Raw genomic sequence first — 15,844 nt, 5'->3', positions numbered from 1 at the left:
CCTTCACCTAAGGACTAGAAAATTGCCAATAACATGGATCTATCTGTGTGATCTGCTGAAATGACATCCTTTATCTCCCTACAACAAGGACTATCCTAAATTTTGTGTTTAATTCCCTTGCTTTGATGGGGAGAGTTGTATTTTTATCACTAATTCTAAACAATGCATTGTTTAGTTTTACTTATTTTTGAGCTTAATAAAAAAATGGTATCATACTTTTTCACTCAACATGCTTCTAAGATTCATCTGTATTGTTCCATGTAACCCTGTTCATTCCTTTGTCGGTGCTGTGTACCATTCCACTGTGTGAACATACCACAGCTTGCTTCTCCATTCACCTGTCCACAGATATTTGAGTTGTTGGTTTTTTGTTTTGTTCTGTTTACTATTGCTATTACTATTGCTTCAGTCAGAGAGCAGCAAGAAAAAAATGGGAGCCAAGGATATTGACAGAATGTTATGATGATACTGTTTGGGAGCAAGAGGGAAGATATTTATTAAGTAGCTGCTTTATATAAAGTACACTTCCAAAGCAGGGCCTAAAATACAAAGAAAATAAGATGTCCCTATCTTTGATGATCTTATGTCCAGATAGGGGACTTAAACAAATCTGTATTTCTCAAATTAGGATATGATTAGTACCAGAGACACACAAAGGCACCAAATAAACATGACACATCTTTTGGAGTGTCTGTTTTCTTAGAATTGCCGGGGAGAGGGGATGTTCAGGGGTAGAATTAAATAATTTAACTGGAATTTAATTTAAATTCCTTGTCAAAAATATGTTTATGTTGAAATTTAAAAGGTCCTTTTGTGAAAAATAACAAAATTGCTATGTATTTTTAAAACAAAATACCAGACCTCAAAGAAAGGTGTAAGCTGGTAAACCAATTTGGACTGTACCCTCAGGACTAATAGATTCATTGTCTTCTGTTGTTAGGGGTTCTTAGGAACAGAAATTTGAGAAGTGTTAATGTATGTAAGTTAAATAAAATACATCCAAAATAGATATAATTAACTCTGGCAGAGTAATCAGAAAATGCTTCACAGTGGAGAGAGCATTTGTGCTAGACCTTAAAGAGTAAGTTGGATTTCCATAGGAAGAAAGAGCATTCAGGACTGAGAAAACAGCATAATTGAGGACAGGAGGTGGTGGGGAAAGGTACAGCCCATTTGAGAAATAATGAGTTCTTTCTGGGTAAAGTATATACATCCAGTGAGGAGCAAGATGATGTGTGTGTGTGAGATTCCTAATATTTTCCAACATAAATGTTGAAAGCCAGACTTTTTCCTTACTCCTGACAAAATTGCTGTTGAATCTTTAGCAAAAGTATAGCGTGATAGGTGACATTTAAGCTGAGGTCTTAACTTCTTTAAAAAATATGAATCTGATTCATGTAGTCCTTCAGCAAATACTTAATTCAACATCTACTTTATACTAAGGATACACACATCAAGAAGATATTACTCGAGGTGTACATTAACTGGTAAGAGAAGTCATTAGAAGAGAACTTGCACAGCTCCCACTACCGCTGCTATCCTCTGCCTTCACATCACAGTGGAGAATGCTCCTGGCTAAGCCCAGCCCTCCTACTGGGGTGCCAGATTCCATCCCCTCACCTACCCCAGGGCATCACTCCAAACCTGCTCCTCTCTCAATCCCGAATGGGTTTTTCCCACTCTATTGGATCATTCACAGAAGCATAGAAACATGCTAGGATTTTTCCCCATCTTTAGAAACCTTCTATTAACCTCCTATCTCTTTCCACATTCTATACTATTTCTCTGTTCTCTTTTATAGCAAAATTCTTCAAGAGTTGTTTTTACTCACTGCCTCTGATTCCTCTCCTTATATATTCTCTTAAACCTCCACCTTCTTTTAAACCTTACCTCTTCTCTTAAGCCACTCCATTCAGGCTTTCATGCCCATCAATCCCCACAATTGCTTCTGTTGTGGTTCCAGGGATCTCCACATGGCTAAAGTCAGAGTCAACTTTTAGTACTCATTTTACTTGCAGCAGCATTTGACACGGTTGATCAGTTCCTTCACTTTGAAAGACTTTTGTCACTTAGCTTCCCAAGACTGTACTCGCCGAGTCCTCCTCCCTCACTTGCCATTCCTTCTCTGTCTCTTTTGTTCATTTCTCCTGTTTTTGGAATCCCTGGAACTCTGTCCTTGGACTGCCTCTCTTCTTGTCTGCACCTCACTCCCATGTAGTCTCGTGGCTTTAAATTTTATCCTCTAATGACTCCCAGATTTACATCTCTAGTCTAGAGTTTTTCAACTTCAGCACTGTTAGTATTTGAGGACAGACAATTCTTTGTTGTGGGGAACTGTCCTGTGCATTATAGGATGGTCAGCAACATCCCTGGCCTCTACACACCAGATGCCAGTAGCACCCCAGCAGTTATGGCAACCAGAAATGTTTCCAGACATTGCCGGATGTCTTCTGGGCATAAAATCACACCCTTCCCCATTGAGAACCTCTATTTTTAGTCTGAGTTTCTCCCCCAGACTCCAGATTTATGTATCTAACTATTTGACACTTCCACTTGAATGTCTAATAAACATCCATATTTAACAATGATCAAACCAAGCTTCTGATATTTCTTCTTAAATATAGTACCCCTCAGACTTATCCATTCTTCTAATTTCTTAGGCCAAAAACCTTGTTGTCTTCGTGACTCCCCTCTTTCTCTCACCTACATCCTGATTTACCAGTAAATCTTGTGATCCTTCCCTTCAAAGTGTGTCCAGAATCTGATGCCCCCTCACCACTACCACCCTGGTTCATGCCACCATCACTTCCCATCGGGATCATTACAGCTGCCTTACCCTTAACCCCTATAGTCTGTTCTCAGTGCAGCAGTAGAGCGATCCTGAGAAAATATGTAATTCAGGGCATGTCACATCTCTGCACAAAACCCTCCAGATGTTTCCCATCTTACTTAAAGTAAAAAGCAAAATCCTTACAATCCTTACCAGGCCTTACATGATCTCATCTTCACACTCCCCTCCATCCCCTTCCCTTAATCTCTCTAATCTCATATCTTACTACCCAACTTCACTCCAGCCACACCAGCCTCCTTCCTGTTCCCTGAACATACCAGGCCTTGGACCCCTTGCACTTGCTCCTCTCCCAGATATGTCTTCCATTGCCTTATTCAAGTCTTGGCTCAAATGTCAGTTTCTCAGTGAGGTCTTCCTTGACCACTAGATTTAAAATCTCATACCGCCACTATCACCTCCAAGTCTCCTTCAAACCTGCTTTATTTTTCTCCATAGCATTTTCTTCATCTAACATACTAGAGAGAGTTCTCTTGAATAAGAGAACAAGATTGTCTGGGTTTGCATCCCGATCTGGTCACTTTCAAGATATAAGACTTGATTCCTGTGCCTCAATTTCTTTGTAAAATAGGATAGTTTCTATCTCATTAGAATAGTACCTCGCATATAGTAAGTGATATGTTTTCACCATTATTATTATATTTTACTTATCAATTTTGCTTATCTTCCCTCCTCCCCCAGTGGAATATAAATTCCATGAGAGCAGAATTTTTTTACTTCACTTACTGCTATATTCACAGCTTCTGGAACAGTGCCTGGCACATAGGTGCTTAATAAATGTCTGTTGATCAAATTGTTATCTCTAGAGAGACTAATGGGGAGAAGAAGAGTCACGGAAGACTTGAGCTTTATGTATACTATTTAAAACTTTTACAAAAGGAATGTATTCATGTATTACTTGTACCCTCAAAAAACTCATAGGCTTACATGGAAAATAGACATGTAAACAAATAAATTCCTAGAGGAATATTGTGAGAGCGAGTTGGGTTTTAAAAGATGCATCGTTCCACTAGATAAAATGTGAGAGGGATGAGACAGCTTTCTAGACAGGGAATAGTATGTGCAAAAAGCAAAGAGGTATAAAACACAGCGGTAGCTCTGACAACTGTAATAAGTATTTTGAGGTATTAAAATTTCCATCTTGGTGAATGGATAAAGAAGATGTGGCACATATATACAATGAAATATTACTCAGCCATAAAAAGAAACGAAATTGAGTTATTTGTAGTGAGGTGGGTGGACCTAGAGTCTGTCATACAAAGTGAAGTCAGTCAGAAAAAGAAAAACAAATACCGTATGCTGACATATATATATGGAATCTTAAAAAAAAAAAAAAAAGCTTCCAATGAACCTAGGGGCAGGACAGGAATAAAGACACAGATGTAAAGAATGGACTTGAGGACACGGGGAGGGGGAAGGGTAAGCTGGGATGAAGTGAGAGAGTAACACTGACATATATACACTACCAAATGTGAAATAGGTAGCTAGTGGGAAGAAGCTGCATAGCACAGGGAGATCAGCTCGGTGCTTTGTGACCACCTAGAGGGGTGGGATAGGGAGGGTGGGAGGGAGACGCAAGAGGGAGGGGATATGGGGATATATGTATACATACAGCTGATTCACTTTGTTATACAGCAGAAACTAACACAACATTGTAAAGCAATTATACTCCAATAAAGATGTTAAAAAAAAAGTTCCATCTTGGGACTTCCCTGGTGGTCCAGTAGTAAAGAATCTGCCTTACAATGCAGGGGACATGGGTTCCATCCCTCGTCGGGGAACCAAGATCCCACATGCTGCGGGGCAACTAAGCCCACATACCACAACTACTGAGCTCGCACGCCCCAGCTAGAGCCTGCGTGCTCTGGAGCCCTTGGGCCACAACTAGAGAAGAGAAAACCCACACGCCACAACTAGAGAGAAGCCCACGCACCGCAACAAAAGATCCCATGTGCTGCAACAAAAGATCCCGTGTGCCGCAACTAAGACCCAACAAGGCCAAAAATAAAATAAATAATAATAAGTCTTAAAAAAAAATAAAAGTTCCATCTTATCCCTCTCTCTCACTAATTCCTATGTTCCAGCTAAGTATCTGGCTATAATTAGAAGCTTATTACTCCATTAAGGCAAATATCTTGGGTTTTTTTCTCATTATTTTCCTGTAAGTCTTTTTCTATTTTCCTGCCCCCCAGAATGTCCATTCATGTTTTTCATCATACCACTCTTCAGATTTGATTCTAAATTCCCGCAATGTCTTTGTTATAATAAGAAACTCACATGTAATTTCTATCTGTGGAGTATAGTAAAAAAAAAAAAAAAAGAGGAAATAGATAGATAGAGTTTTGTTATAATATGTAGCTTTGTTTAGGAACACAGTTGTTTAGCTCAATTATTTTAGTAATTAAAATTTTAAATCCTATAAATGTTAGTGTCTAGTCCCTTACCAAAGACTTAAAAGTGAAAAAACTTGTTTTTCAATGTGTGATGCAAGACTTTTTGAGGTTGACTTTTTAAAATCAGGGATTTTTTCTGCCCACCTTCCTTCTCTACATAGAGCTGGGAAAGCACCCTTGATGACAGCACAAACTAAGGCAAGCAATAGTGCTAATCCACTAGATTAGCTCCTGGTACCATCACTGTTTATACCATCTCTCATGTTGCATTGTGATTGTGTATCTCTCTGAGAGCCCCTTAAAGTTAGGAGTCATAACAAGTGTTCATATGAACACCTAGTTCAGTGCCTACCGCGTAATGGATGCTCAGTAAATACTGGTTAAATTTAATTGAACTGAGCTGAATTGAATTAGATTATAGTACCACAGGGGAAGGGGATTTTTGAGTTTGCTTTTTAAGTAAGACTGATTCAAAACAAATCTAGAAAAGAAAAATCATTCTTTTTTGTTGTTTTTAAACATAGTCTAAAGTTTGGGGTACAGATACCAATATGTTCATCACCTATAATGTTTAAAGCATTCTGCAATGACTCATCAGAGTCCCCAAATAGATACTTTTTTAAAAGCCACAACGGCCCTGGGGAACAAAATTAGGCCTGGCAAATATAAATAGTGTTTTCTCTTTGCAGTCAAGAATGTGGGGTCTTGGGCTTCCCTGGTGGCGCCGTGGTTAAGAATCCGCCTGCCAGTGCAGGGGACACGGGTTCAAGCCCTGGTCCGGGAAGATCCCACATGCTGCAGAACAGATAAGCCCGTGCGCCACAACTACTGAGCCTGCGCTCTAGAGCCCGCCAGCCACAACTACTGAAGCCTGTGCACCTTGAGCCCATGCTCCGCAACAAGGAAGCCACCCCAGTGAGAAGCCCACACACTGCAACAAAGAGTAGTCCTGCTCGCTGCAACTAGAGAAAGCCTGTGCACAGCAACGAAGACCCAATGCAGCCAAAACTAATAAACAAAATTAATTTAAAAAAAAAAAGAATAGATACCTAAAATTAAAAAAAGAATGGGGTCTTGTTGATACACAGAGGAGGATCTTTAAGTATAATTTCAGGAAAGTTACTCCTTTCCTTTGCACATGTACGAGTCTCATGTGAAGCAAAGATCACCTCATAAATTCCTATAGGGTTTCCCAGCATATTTGTTTCATTCTTACTAAAAGTCCCTAATCAATAACTTCTGTGTTATCTTTCAAAAAAGAAAGGCAATGCTGCCTCATTTCCTGACACTTGTTTTCTGGCCTCAAAGTGTCTCCTGTCCAACTGGCCAAAGAGCCAGGCTAGACAGAGGTGCCAGTATTAACAGAGGTGTTCAGTAGAGGAATAGATGAATTTAGCTTCTGCTCCTCTCCCTCTACTTCACCATTTTCTTCTTTTGCAAAGGAGTTTGGAATTTAAATTTTCTAAACCTAGAATCTTCCAGGTCTGAGACTGCACAGCTGTGGTAATAATAAGGTACCTGGTCATTTCTCCAACCCTCAATCTGCTATAAATCTGTATCCTGAGAACGAGTCCAGCATGCTTATAAGTAATGCCCCCAAAACTCCTGTGTTATAGAGAAGGCTTTCTTGCCAATGGGTAGCTATTTTAATTACTTCATTTATTCCGTATACCTTTATCAGGTACCTACTAGGTGTCAGCCTCTGTGGTAAACCCTGGAGATCCAAGATGAATAAGTGTTAGTCCGACCCTAAGTAACTCACAGTCTATTTTGGCATCAATAATGTATAGAGTATCTAATTAATAATAATATGGTGCTAAAATAGCACTAGGACAAAGTGATAATAATGATGGGGTGATTAGTTCAGCATGGAGGAGAGTTTGGGAAAGCTTCACAGAAAAGGTGGCTTTTAATCCTCAGCCTTAAAGGATAAAAGGGATTTCATCAGACAAAGAAGGGGTAGTCTATCATTTCAGACAAAGGACATAATAAGAGCAAAAGCATAAAGGTATGGAAGCTCAGGACATGTTTAGGGAACAGTGAGTGGCTGGGCATGGAAGGCACATAGGCTGCATGGTTGGTGGGAGATAGAACCAGACAAGTGAGAGTATTGTGTGGTACTGAAGGGCACAGATTCTAGAGCTGGGTTTGAATCCCAGCTAAGACACTAACTAGCTTTTGTGATCTTAGCAAGTCACTTAACTTCTCTGTAGCTTGGTTTCTTCATTTTTTAAATGAGGATAGTAGCATATATATATATACTACGTTTATATGTATACACACACACAGCTCAAACCAGTTCTCAGAACAAAAGAAATACAAGTATTATTAGGAGACCACATTATGAAGGGCCTTGAATTTTAATCTGTATTATTCTGTAAGCAAAAGAAAGGTTTTAAAGCAGACAAGGGGAGAGTATGCAACAGGATATAATCTGTATCTTAGAAAGTTGGTGCCACTTTGGAGAGTAGACTGGATAAAGAAAAGACTAGAGGCACAATACAAGTTCTGAGGCAGTTTCAAGAGTTTAGATAAGAGGTGCTGATAGAACATGATTCTGAGTTGATGTACAATAGTAGCCTTGCCCTTAAAACTTCTGGGTTCCTGACTAGAAATTTCAAACTTGAAATATTAGTCTTAACAGATCTTACAAGTTTAACGCTAAAAGACAGTGAGAACCCTGGGGAAGCGCACAAAGGGGTTCTCCTTCTAGTCTGGATGTTTTAGTGCTCAACTGATGCTTCTATTCTGCACCCAAATATCAGACCAGTGCTTCTTCCATTCATGATAACCTTTCATCTGGTTAAATGTCATGAGCAAGACATTCTGTTTTGGAGATGGTTTTTTTTTTTCCCTTGAGTAACCTCAAGTCTACTGGTCAGTTTCCTAGAGGAAGTTCTGGCTTCTGGACTGCACAGCCGAAGCAAGGACAGCTCTCAAGTTACATCAAGGTTAGCAAGCAGAAGATGAAATGGTGATGGAGAGGTGAGAAGAATGGCGCAACTTCCCCTCTTGCCTCGCTGCAGGCTTTCTCCACTGACCAGAGGGGTGTTGGAGAAGAGCCTTGGGTTTTGTGCTTCTTGTTATAACCCATCTCCAGGTAGCCTGCTGATTCCTGAACTGTTGGCACAGACACCAAGACTCCAGTGGTGAGTTGAGAATAAGTCTGAGCCCATTCCAACACACTTCTCTCATGTTTTCTTTAAAAAATAACTAAATGTATTCCTTGTGTTTGATAGCACAATCACTTCAGTTTCTGGCGAATTTTGTTGGGATCTTACTTGAGAAAAGGGTTATCAGAGCTTAAAGGAGTTTTAAAAAGTAAAAATTAGATGCACATACTATAGACTCTTCTCTTGACCCCTTTTATTTTTCATTAACCACATTCCTGAACAACTCATTTCTGAAAACCCATCATATTTCTGTAAGAACCATCCAAAAATTGTCCCTAAATTGCAATTTTCTGTGGTACTGAGAAACCATGTATGACTACAATAAAAATCCATTTTGTGAAAAGACACAAGTGATTTGTTTTTGTTTCTTTGGGGTTAATAACTATTTATGGGAATTTATGTGATGAGGTATGAGCTGGCTTTACACCAAACTTAGAGAAGGCATTGCCTCTACCCAAAGGATATTTAAAGTATGTCAAGACAAGTAATAAATTCTGATGTCAATGGGACTTCCCTAGTGGCACGGTGGTTAAGAATCCACCTGCCGATGTAGGGGACTCGGGTTCAATCCCTGGGCTGGGAAGATCCCACATGCCGCAGAGCAACTAAGCCCGTGCGCCACAACTACTGAGCCTGGGCTCTAGAGCCCACGTGCCACAACTACTGAAGCCCATGCATCTAGAAGCTGTGCTCTGCAACAAGAGAAGCCACTGCAATGAGAAGCCCACACACTGCAACGAAGAGTCGCCCCCGCTCACTGCAACTGGAGAGAGCCCGCGTGCAGCAACGAAGACCTAATGCAGCCATAAATAAATAAATTTATTTATTTGGTTTTTTATTTATCTATTTATTTTAAATGACTCATTTAAAAACGAGTCATCATTTTTTTTTCAATCTTTTGGCTGCGCCACGCGGCATGTGGGATCTTAGTTCCCTGACCAGGGCCCCCTGCAGTGGAAGCCTGGACTCTTAACCACTGGTGTCAATTTCACTTCTCTTGAAAGCAGTGGAAACTGATAATGTCATTAATACCAGGAAATTATCGTGTGCTCAAATCATATCACAGTCCCTCTTTGGTGCTTTGTAATAAATTTTTTAGACCTTTTATGTTGATTAACATTCTCTAGCATCAGATAGCCTAGGCTGAAATCTGTGTCAAGTTATGTGGCTTTGGAAATGTTATTAAGTCTCTTTGTGGCTCAGGTTCCTCATCTATAAAAAGAGGAGCGGCTGGGCCCGTGAGCCATGGCCACTGAGCCTGCGCGTCCAGAGCCTGTGCTCCGCAACGGGAGAGGCCACAACAGTGAGAGGCCCATGTACCGCAACAACAAAAAAAGAGAGTAATAAAGTACCTCCTCATAGGAGCATAAGGACTAAATGAAATGAGAGAATACATTTAAAACACTCAGAACTTAGGTATATAGTAAACCACCCAAGGAAATTTGACTAATAATAGTAAATAAGATTGACTGCTGTCTCCAAGTTGGGGATACAAAATCACTACACAAAATGGTTGGATTCCTGTCATCCACTACATTAATCAGCAGTTCAAGAAGTAGAGGGAAGAGGTGAAGGGTCATCTGATCCATCTCCCTTTTCCCCATTCCTCTCAGCTCTCCACCATTGTTTCTTCACCTTACACTCATGCGAAGCCCTAAACCTTTTGTCTATATTATAGCTAAGAGCTAAGATCTAAGAAGTTCTGTTCTGTTTTGGTTGTTTGTTGTTTTTTTTAATAATAAAAGAAGTAAGGCAGCCTTACTTTTAAGGCTAGGGGAGACAAGTTTTAAATGCAGCGTTTTACAAGTTACATAGTCTTTTCAAATAAACAGAAACCTCCCTCCTCCAAGCAGGATTACCTGTGCTTGCCTTTCTCTTGGCAAGATAGCTCTGGAATAAGAATAAGAACAGAGATTTTTCTAATATCATTCTCCTCATTATTCACCTGCTTCCATTGTGCCTACTCAGCTAACAATATCAAGAAGTCTAGGGACTTCCCTGGTGGTCCAGTGGTTATGACTCCTTGCTTCCACTGCAGGGGACCCTGGTCAGGGAACTAAGATCCCGCATGCCGTGCAGTGCAGCCAAAAAAAAAAAATTTTTTTAAGTCTAAGAAATGAGCCTTCAGGATGTTTTATGCCAGAAGTTGGCATTTCTTTATTAAGGATCAAAGATTCATATTTTTATTTAAGATTTACGGAGCTGATTACATTATTACTGGTCCTTTATTTTTTCCCTTTAAAAACATCATTTTTTTTTTCAATCTTTTGGCCACACCACGCGGCATGTGGGATCTTAGTTCCCTGACCGGGGCCCCCCCTCCCGTGGCAGCGTGGACCCTTAACCACTGGACCACTAGGGAAGTCCCTAAAAACGTCATTTTAATTAAGGTCTCATGCTTTTTTTCCATTTTTTTGCGGTACGCGGGCCTCTCACTGTTGTGGCCTCTCCCGTTGCGGAGCACAGGCTTTGGACGCGCAGGCGGCATGTGGGATCTTCCCAGACCGGGACACAAACCCGTGTCCCCTGCATCGGCAGGCGGACTCTCAACCACGGCGCCACCAGGGAAGCCCTAATTAAGGTCTCATGCTTTTAATAACCTCTCTTCCAGAGATTGAAGTGCCTAGTCAAAACCTCTATGTCTCATTTACTCTACAAAAGCCAAGGTGCTTGTTTTTAGGTAAACAACTGTCTGGATAACAGTTTTTGCCCAGTAAATATGCAGGCAGCAATTCAAAACCCTTATCTCTGATGGCTCACTTCTTCATCGCTTAAGTGGAGTTACTTATAAAATAGTCAATTTAAGAATAAAGTTACTGACAGTTGTGTCCTCTCCATGGTGATGGAGTTAGGGAGGTAACCCCACCATGAGTACCCCCAGTATCTTTTTTTTTTTGCGGTACGCGGGCCTCTCACTGTTGTGGCCTCTCCCGTTGCGGAGCACAGGCTCCGGACGCGCAGGCTCAGCGGCCATGGCTCACGGGCCCAGCCGCTCCGCGGCATGTGGGATCCTCCCGGACCAGGGCACAAACCCGTGTCCCCTGCATCGGCAGGCAGACTCTCAACCACTGCACCACCAGGGAAGCTCCCCCCACCAGTATCTTATCTCCACCAAAGAAGGACATTGAGTTATCTATTTCTGTGGTTTGTGTGTGCGGTAATGTCAAGCTCACTGAGGAGACAGTGCTGTGAAAATGAGAAAAGGAACCCATAAGTTGTTACTCTGAGATTTCTCACTTTCAAGTTGGTCTTCAGAAATAGTCTCAGTTCATAGAACCCAAGTCAGGTGCCACAAGGTTCACCTGGTAGAGAGAAGTAAAGCTTGAAGAACAGGACAGGGGAGGAGTATGGCTTATGGGAAGAGGGATGAGTAGCAAGACAAAGGGAGACAAAGTAAGGGAAGGTAGGGGCAGGATGATAAGATGAGGCAGTGCAGCGGTGCAGGTTAATGAGAGAGAAGACCAGAGATTTATGTAACATCTCCAGGAGCAAATAGGCAGGGAAGGTTCTCCAGCCCACATGCATCTGTTCTGGAATCTGAAAATTACTTTGGAGGGTTTTGATTTTTTAGGAGTCCCTCTGCCTGATATTCCACAAAGCTCCAGCTCCTGCCTGATATAGCACATAGGACCCTAGTACCTTGCATACAGGACATACTCAAATATTTGCTGACTAAAGGAAGATGGGGCAAGTCATGAATTACTTTTTTCCCCATAAACCAGAATCTATTTAAACTAAAAGTCCAAACCACTCCTATCTACCTGGCAAGCAAGCCCTCAAAAGATCAAACAGGGTAGTGTTCTTACCAGTACGATGGGACATTTTGCTTCCTTACTTATGAAGATACCCTGGATTTTCTCATTCTTTTTAAATCACTTTTTAAATAGAGAGGGTGGGAAATAGAGATGGTGGGAAGGGGAGTGTGTGTGTGTGTGTGTGTGTGTGTGTGTGTGTGTGTGTGTGTGTTTGTATGAAATCTAAACAGACTGGAGTCAGAAAACCTGGATTCTAATCTATTTAGCCAGAAACTTGCTGTGTAAACTTGGGCTAGTCCGTTGATTTTCCATGCCCTGTTTCCTCATTTTCCAAGTGGGAGTAATATTTATTCTATTGATATATACCTCACAAGATGGCACTAAAGAGTTAAAGAAATGATATATGAGAGCATTTTGAAAGGATACATTTCTATATGAGTCTAAAATACAGGAATTAATTAGTATGGTAAATGAAAAGACGTTAAGAGGAATATTATTGGATTAGGGGAAAAGGGGGCCTCGGAAAAGAGAGAAGCCCCCTCCTTTATTTGACAGATACCAGAAAAAGCCAAGACCACTCCACTCCTTAATTTGGCCAACATTTTCTTTTATCTTGAGACATCTCTGAAAAAAGGGGTTCTTTCTTTTTCCTGCTTCTCTGTGCCAGGGATTTGTATTCATTTTGAAGTTACTGGCTGCCTACCATATGCCAGGCAATGTGTTCGTTAGCTCATTATTATTTAGTAAATAGCCCTAGAGGGCAATACTGTATTTTTAAAGGACTTTCATGGGTTATCTCATATATTGCCCTATCTTTCCTTGTTGATGGAACTGGCGGTCACTACTTAATATGTAGAGGAACTGAGGCCCAAAGAAATTCAGTGACTTGACCAAAGACCACGGGGCAGTGATGAAACTAGTACCCAAACCTAGGTTTCCTGACTTTCCTCTTCCTGTTAAATGGGTACTGGGAGAAAAATGAAGTTACCAAGATGCTGGTGTGTGGGCTCTGAGGCAGATCTGGCTTAGGGGTGATCAGCAGAGCCTTCCCCAGCTAGGGCATCCTCTGGGCATTGCAGTAGACAGGATGGAATTTTTACGTGTCAGTGCATCAGGGAGAGATACCAGGTAGTAGGAAGTTTAAGCCTCACCTGGAGCTTGTCTGTAAAGCCACTTGGTCCAACAGACCAGGGCTCTGGAGGCAGACAGTTCTATTCCTGCCAGCACTTACAGTGTGTCTGCAAATCCCTCAGCCATTCTGAATCTCACTTTTCTCTCTGTGCAATGGAGATCATAATATGTACCTCGTACTTAGGGTTATTCTCCTGAGGCTCAAATAAGGCCTGAGGCTTTGTAAACTGGAAGAAATGTGTATTAATATTAACTTCTCTTCCACGGAGTCGCCCTACACATCGGTACCCTCCATGAAACTTTTCCCCAACGGTTGACCTGCCCAGACCACTATCTGTACCACCTAGGGAGTGTGAATTCCAGTTGCCAGTCCTGGGTAACGCGCCCTCCCAGCTCACGTTCTTGTTTTTGTTTTGGCTTTGAGGGGGAGAGGATCCTGATCTAGGTTATCGCCGGTCTTCATAAACCTCCCTGTCTCTCTATCATCCGCTCCATCCGCCCCTGCCGTCTCTCTCGGCAGGTCGGCCCGGGCTGTCTTTTCTGGCTCCACCTCTCGCTCCGGCGGTCTGTGGGAGTCTCGGACTCCCTGCCCCTCCAGACGCCGTTCTCCGTTGGGGTTTAGGTCTGTCTTCTTCACCCTCAGTGAGTCAGAAACAAAGGAGGGGGGTGGAGGGAGCGCACTCTCTCCGGCTCGGCGATTCGCCCTTTATTCTGAACTCGCAACGTCAGCGGGCGGGTGGATGGAGCTGCTAGGGAGGCTGGGGGAGGGGGCGGGGGGCTCGGCGGAGACCCGAAGGCCACCCCTCGGCTCCAGCCCGGCCCTCACCCCTTCCACTGGCAGTTCCAGTTGTTTATTTGGGAGAAGGGGGAGGGGAGCGATGGGGAAGCGAGTTCCTTGGAGTGAAAGGCTTTGAAGAAGTGGGGAGCGAACGCGGGTCTCCCAGACTCCAGCTGCGGCGGGGCGGACGCGGGAAGGAGGGGACCGGGGACTGAGGAGGGCGCTGGGGACGGAACGGGAGGAGGAAAAAGCTGTAATCACCTAATCGTGTGGTTCTTATCTGGCTCGGGGGGCAGGGGCCTCAGGATGGAAATCATCAGTCTGCACCGCCTGAGAAGGTCGGCTGGGTCCGGAAATTCTGCGGGAAAGGGATTTTCAGGGAGATTTGGAAAAACCGCTACGTGGTGCTGAAAGGGGACCAGCTCTACATCTCCGAAAAAGAGGTAGGTGCCCTTTGCCGCTAACTATCCCTGTTTTCTCATAGTCCCCACTTTGTCTCTCCGCAGGGGTCTTATCTACTTCTCATCTCCCCCTTACCTCATTCCTCATTTTGTTCCAAAAGCTACTTCAGCGGTCTGGTTGGTCTCTACCCCCATCTTATCTGCAGAGAAAGGTCACCCTTTAATGAGGAGACTGGAGTTAGAATTAGAAGTTGGGTTTGCATCTTATTTAAAAATTTTTCTTTGGAAATACCTTTCTGACAACCATGATAACTCCCTCCCAAGAATGTCCCAAAAGTTTTAAGTGTCCCCTGCTGGCCCCCACCCTATCCTGGCCTCTAGCTGACCGTAGGATTATTTTTTCTTTGCTGTTGCTGCTGAAACACTGTTCAGCTTATTCTCCACTCCTTCCTGCCCTCCCCACCCCAACCCAGCTAGCCTCCCCTTTCCTGTCTCTCACAGGGACATATACAAGTCATATCAGTAGTGCAGCTGCCCTGAATCACAGAAAACACACATACAACCCAGGGTCAGTCTCGCATGGCCTCAGGGAGAGTATTTGTAAGTGGCAGTGATTTCTGTTGAAGCCAGTGTCCCTAACCAACATGTTCTCTGTTCCCCATCCCCACTCCACTGAAAAAAAAAGAAGCAGGGAACTCATTCTCCATTCCTTCCTGCCCAGCTGCCCCCCACCAGTTATAGCAGAAGGGAGAATGGAGTTACGAATCCCTGTGTGTCTGTGTCTTTGGGGCTATAGTTAAAATGAAAACCACAGTCCACATTGGGTCAGAACCTGAGCCCACATATTGAATCCAGATTACTCTCTCTGTTATCTCTAATTCATGGGATAAATGACACATAGTAATATTGAGAAACTGAAATTGCCCTTCCGTAGGTTAGAAGTCATTCCAGTCCCTACCTCTGCGACTGTGTCAGCATTGCCTAGGAGACTGTCCTGAGTTCCCCTGGTAGGATGACCCTCCACCCGCCCCCTCACCCAGGGCTAACGGCGAAGTCCTCCCTGAGTTCTAACCTCTTCTGCTTTCTGCATAGACTATATTTAGGTAAATAAATCCTTTTATGGTATTGAAATAGACACATGCGCAGTCCTAGAGAAAGTATTCATCTGAACAGGACATCTACTGAGGCAGCTAAGAAAGAACTAAGCTGTGCCAGGGCCAAAGAGATCCCTCATAAGGGTATTTAAACCTTGCTGTTTACACTGAGAACTTGGTGATGGAGTGAGGTGAGAAAACACTTTGACAGGAGAATTTATTTTTAATGGTCACCTCTACCCAACCCCAAATCCTACCCAAGGTTTTTCTC

General features: G+C 42.7%; 2 protein-coding genes across 4 annotated transcripts in view; both read left to right on the top strand.

Moving 5' to 3' along the window:
- VPS45 (vacuolar protein sorting 45 homolog) overlaps positions 1 to 8,759 on the top strand; it is a 62,621-nt gene extending 53,862 nt beyond the window's left edge. The window contains exons 15-16 of one of the 3 annotated variants that reach the window (XM_024765791.1): positions 8,124 to 8,226; positions 8,342 to 8,758. In XM_024765791.1, the coding sequence (XP_024621559.1) occupies positions 8,124 to 8,211 (88 nt within the window). In that variant the 3' untranslated portion in view covers positions 8,212 to 8,226; positions 8,342 to 8,758. Of the gene's footprint in view, positions 1 to 8,123 lie in introns of all 3 variants that reach the window. The other 2 variants (XM_024765790.1, XM_024765792.1) reach the window with 2 other exon arrangements.
- Positions 8,760 to 13,129: 4,370 nt separating this feature from the next.
- PLEKHO1 (pleckstrin homology domain containing O1) overlaps positions 13,130 to 15,844 on the top strand; it is a 10,156-nt gene continuing 7,441 nt past the window's right edge. The window contains exons 1-3 of the mRNA XM_024765826.1: positions 13,130 to 13,133; positions 13,821 to 13,942; positions 14,375 to 14,521. Of these exons, the coding sequence (XP_024621594.1) occupies positions 13,130 to 13,133; positions 13,821 to 13,942; positions 14,375 to 14,521 (273 nt within the window). The remainder of the gene's footprint in view (positions 13,134 to 13,820; positions 13,943 to 14,374; positions 14,522 to 15,844) is intronic.

Source organism: Neophocaena asiaeorientalis, unplaced genomic scaffold (assembly GCF_003031525.2).
Source record: "Neophocaena asiaeorientalis asiaeorientalis breed wild unplaced genomic scaffold, Neophocaena_asiaeorientalis_V1.1 scaffold474, whole genome shotgun sequence".
NCBI classification, from domain to species: Eukaryota; Metazoa; Chordata; class Mammalia; order Artiodactyla; family Phocoenidae; genus Neophocaena; species Neophocaena asiaeorientalis.
Note: the sequence above shows the minus strand (reverse complement) of the source record. Positions and strands in the feature narration are given on the sequence as shown.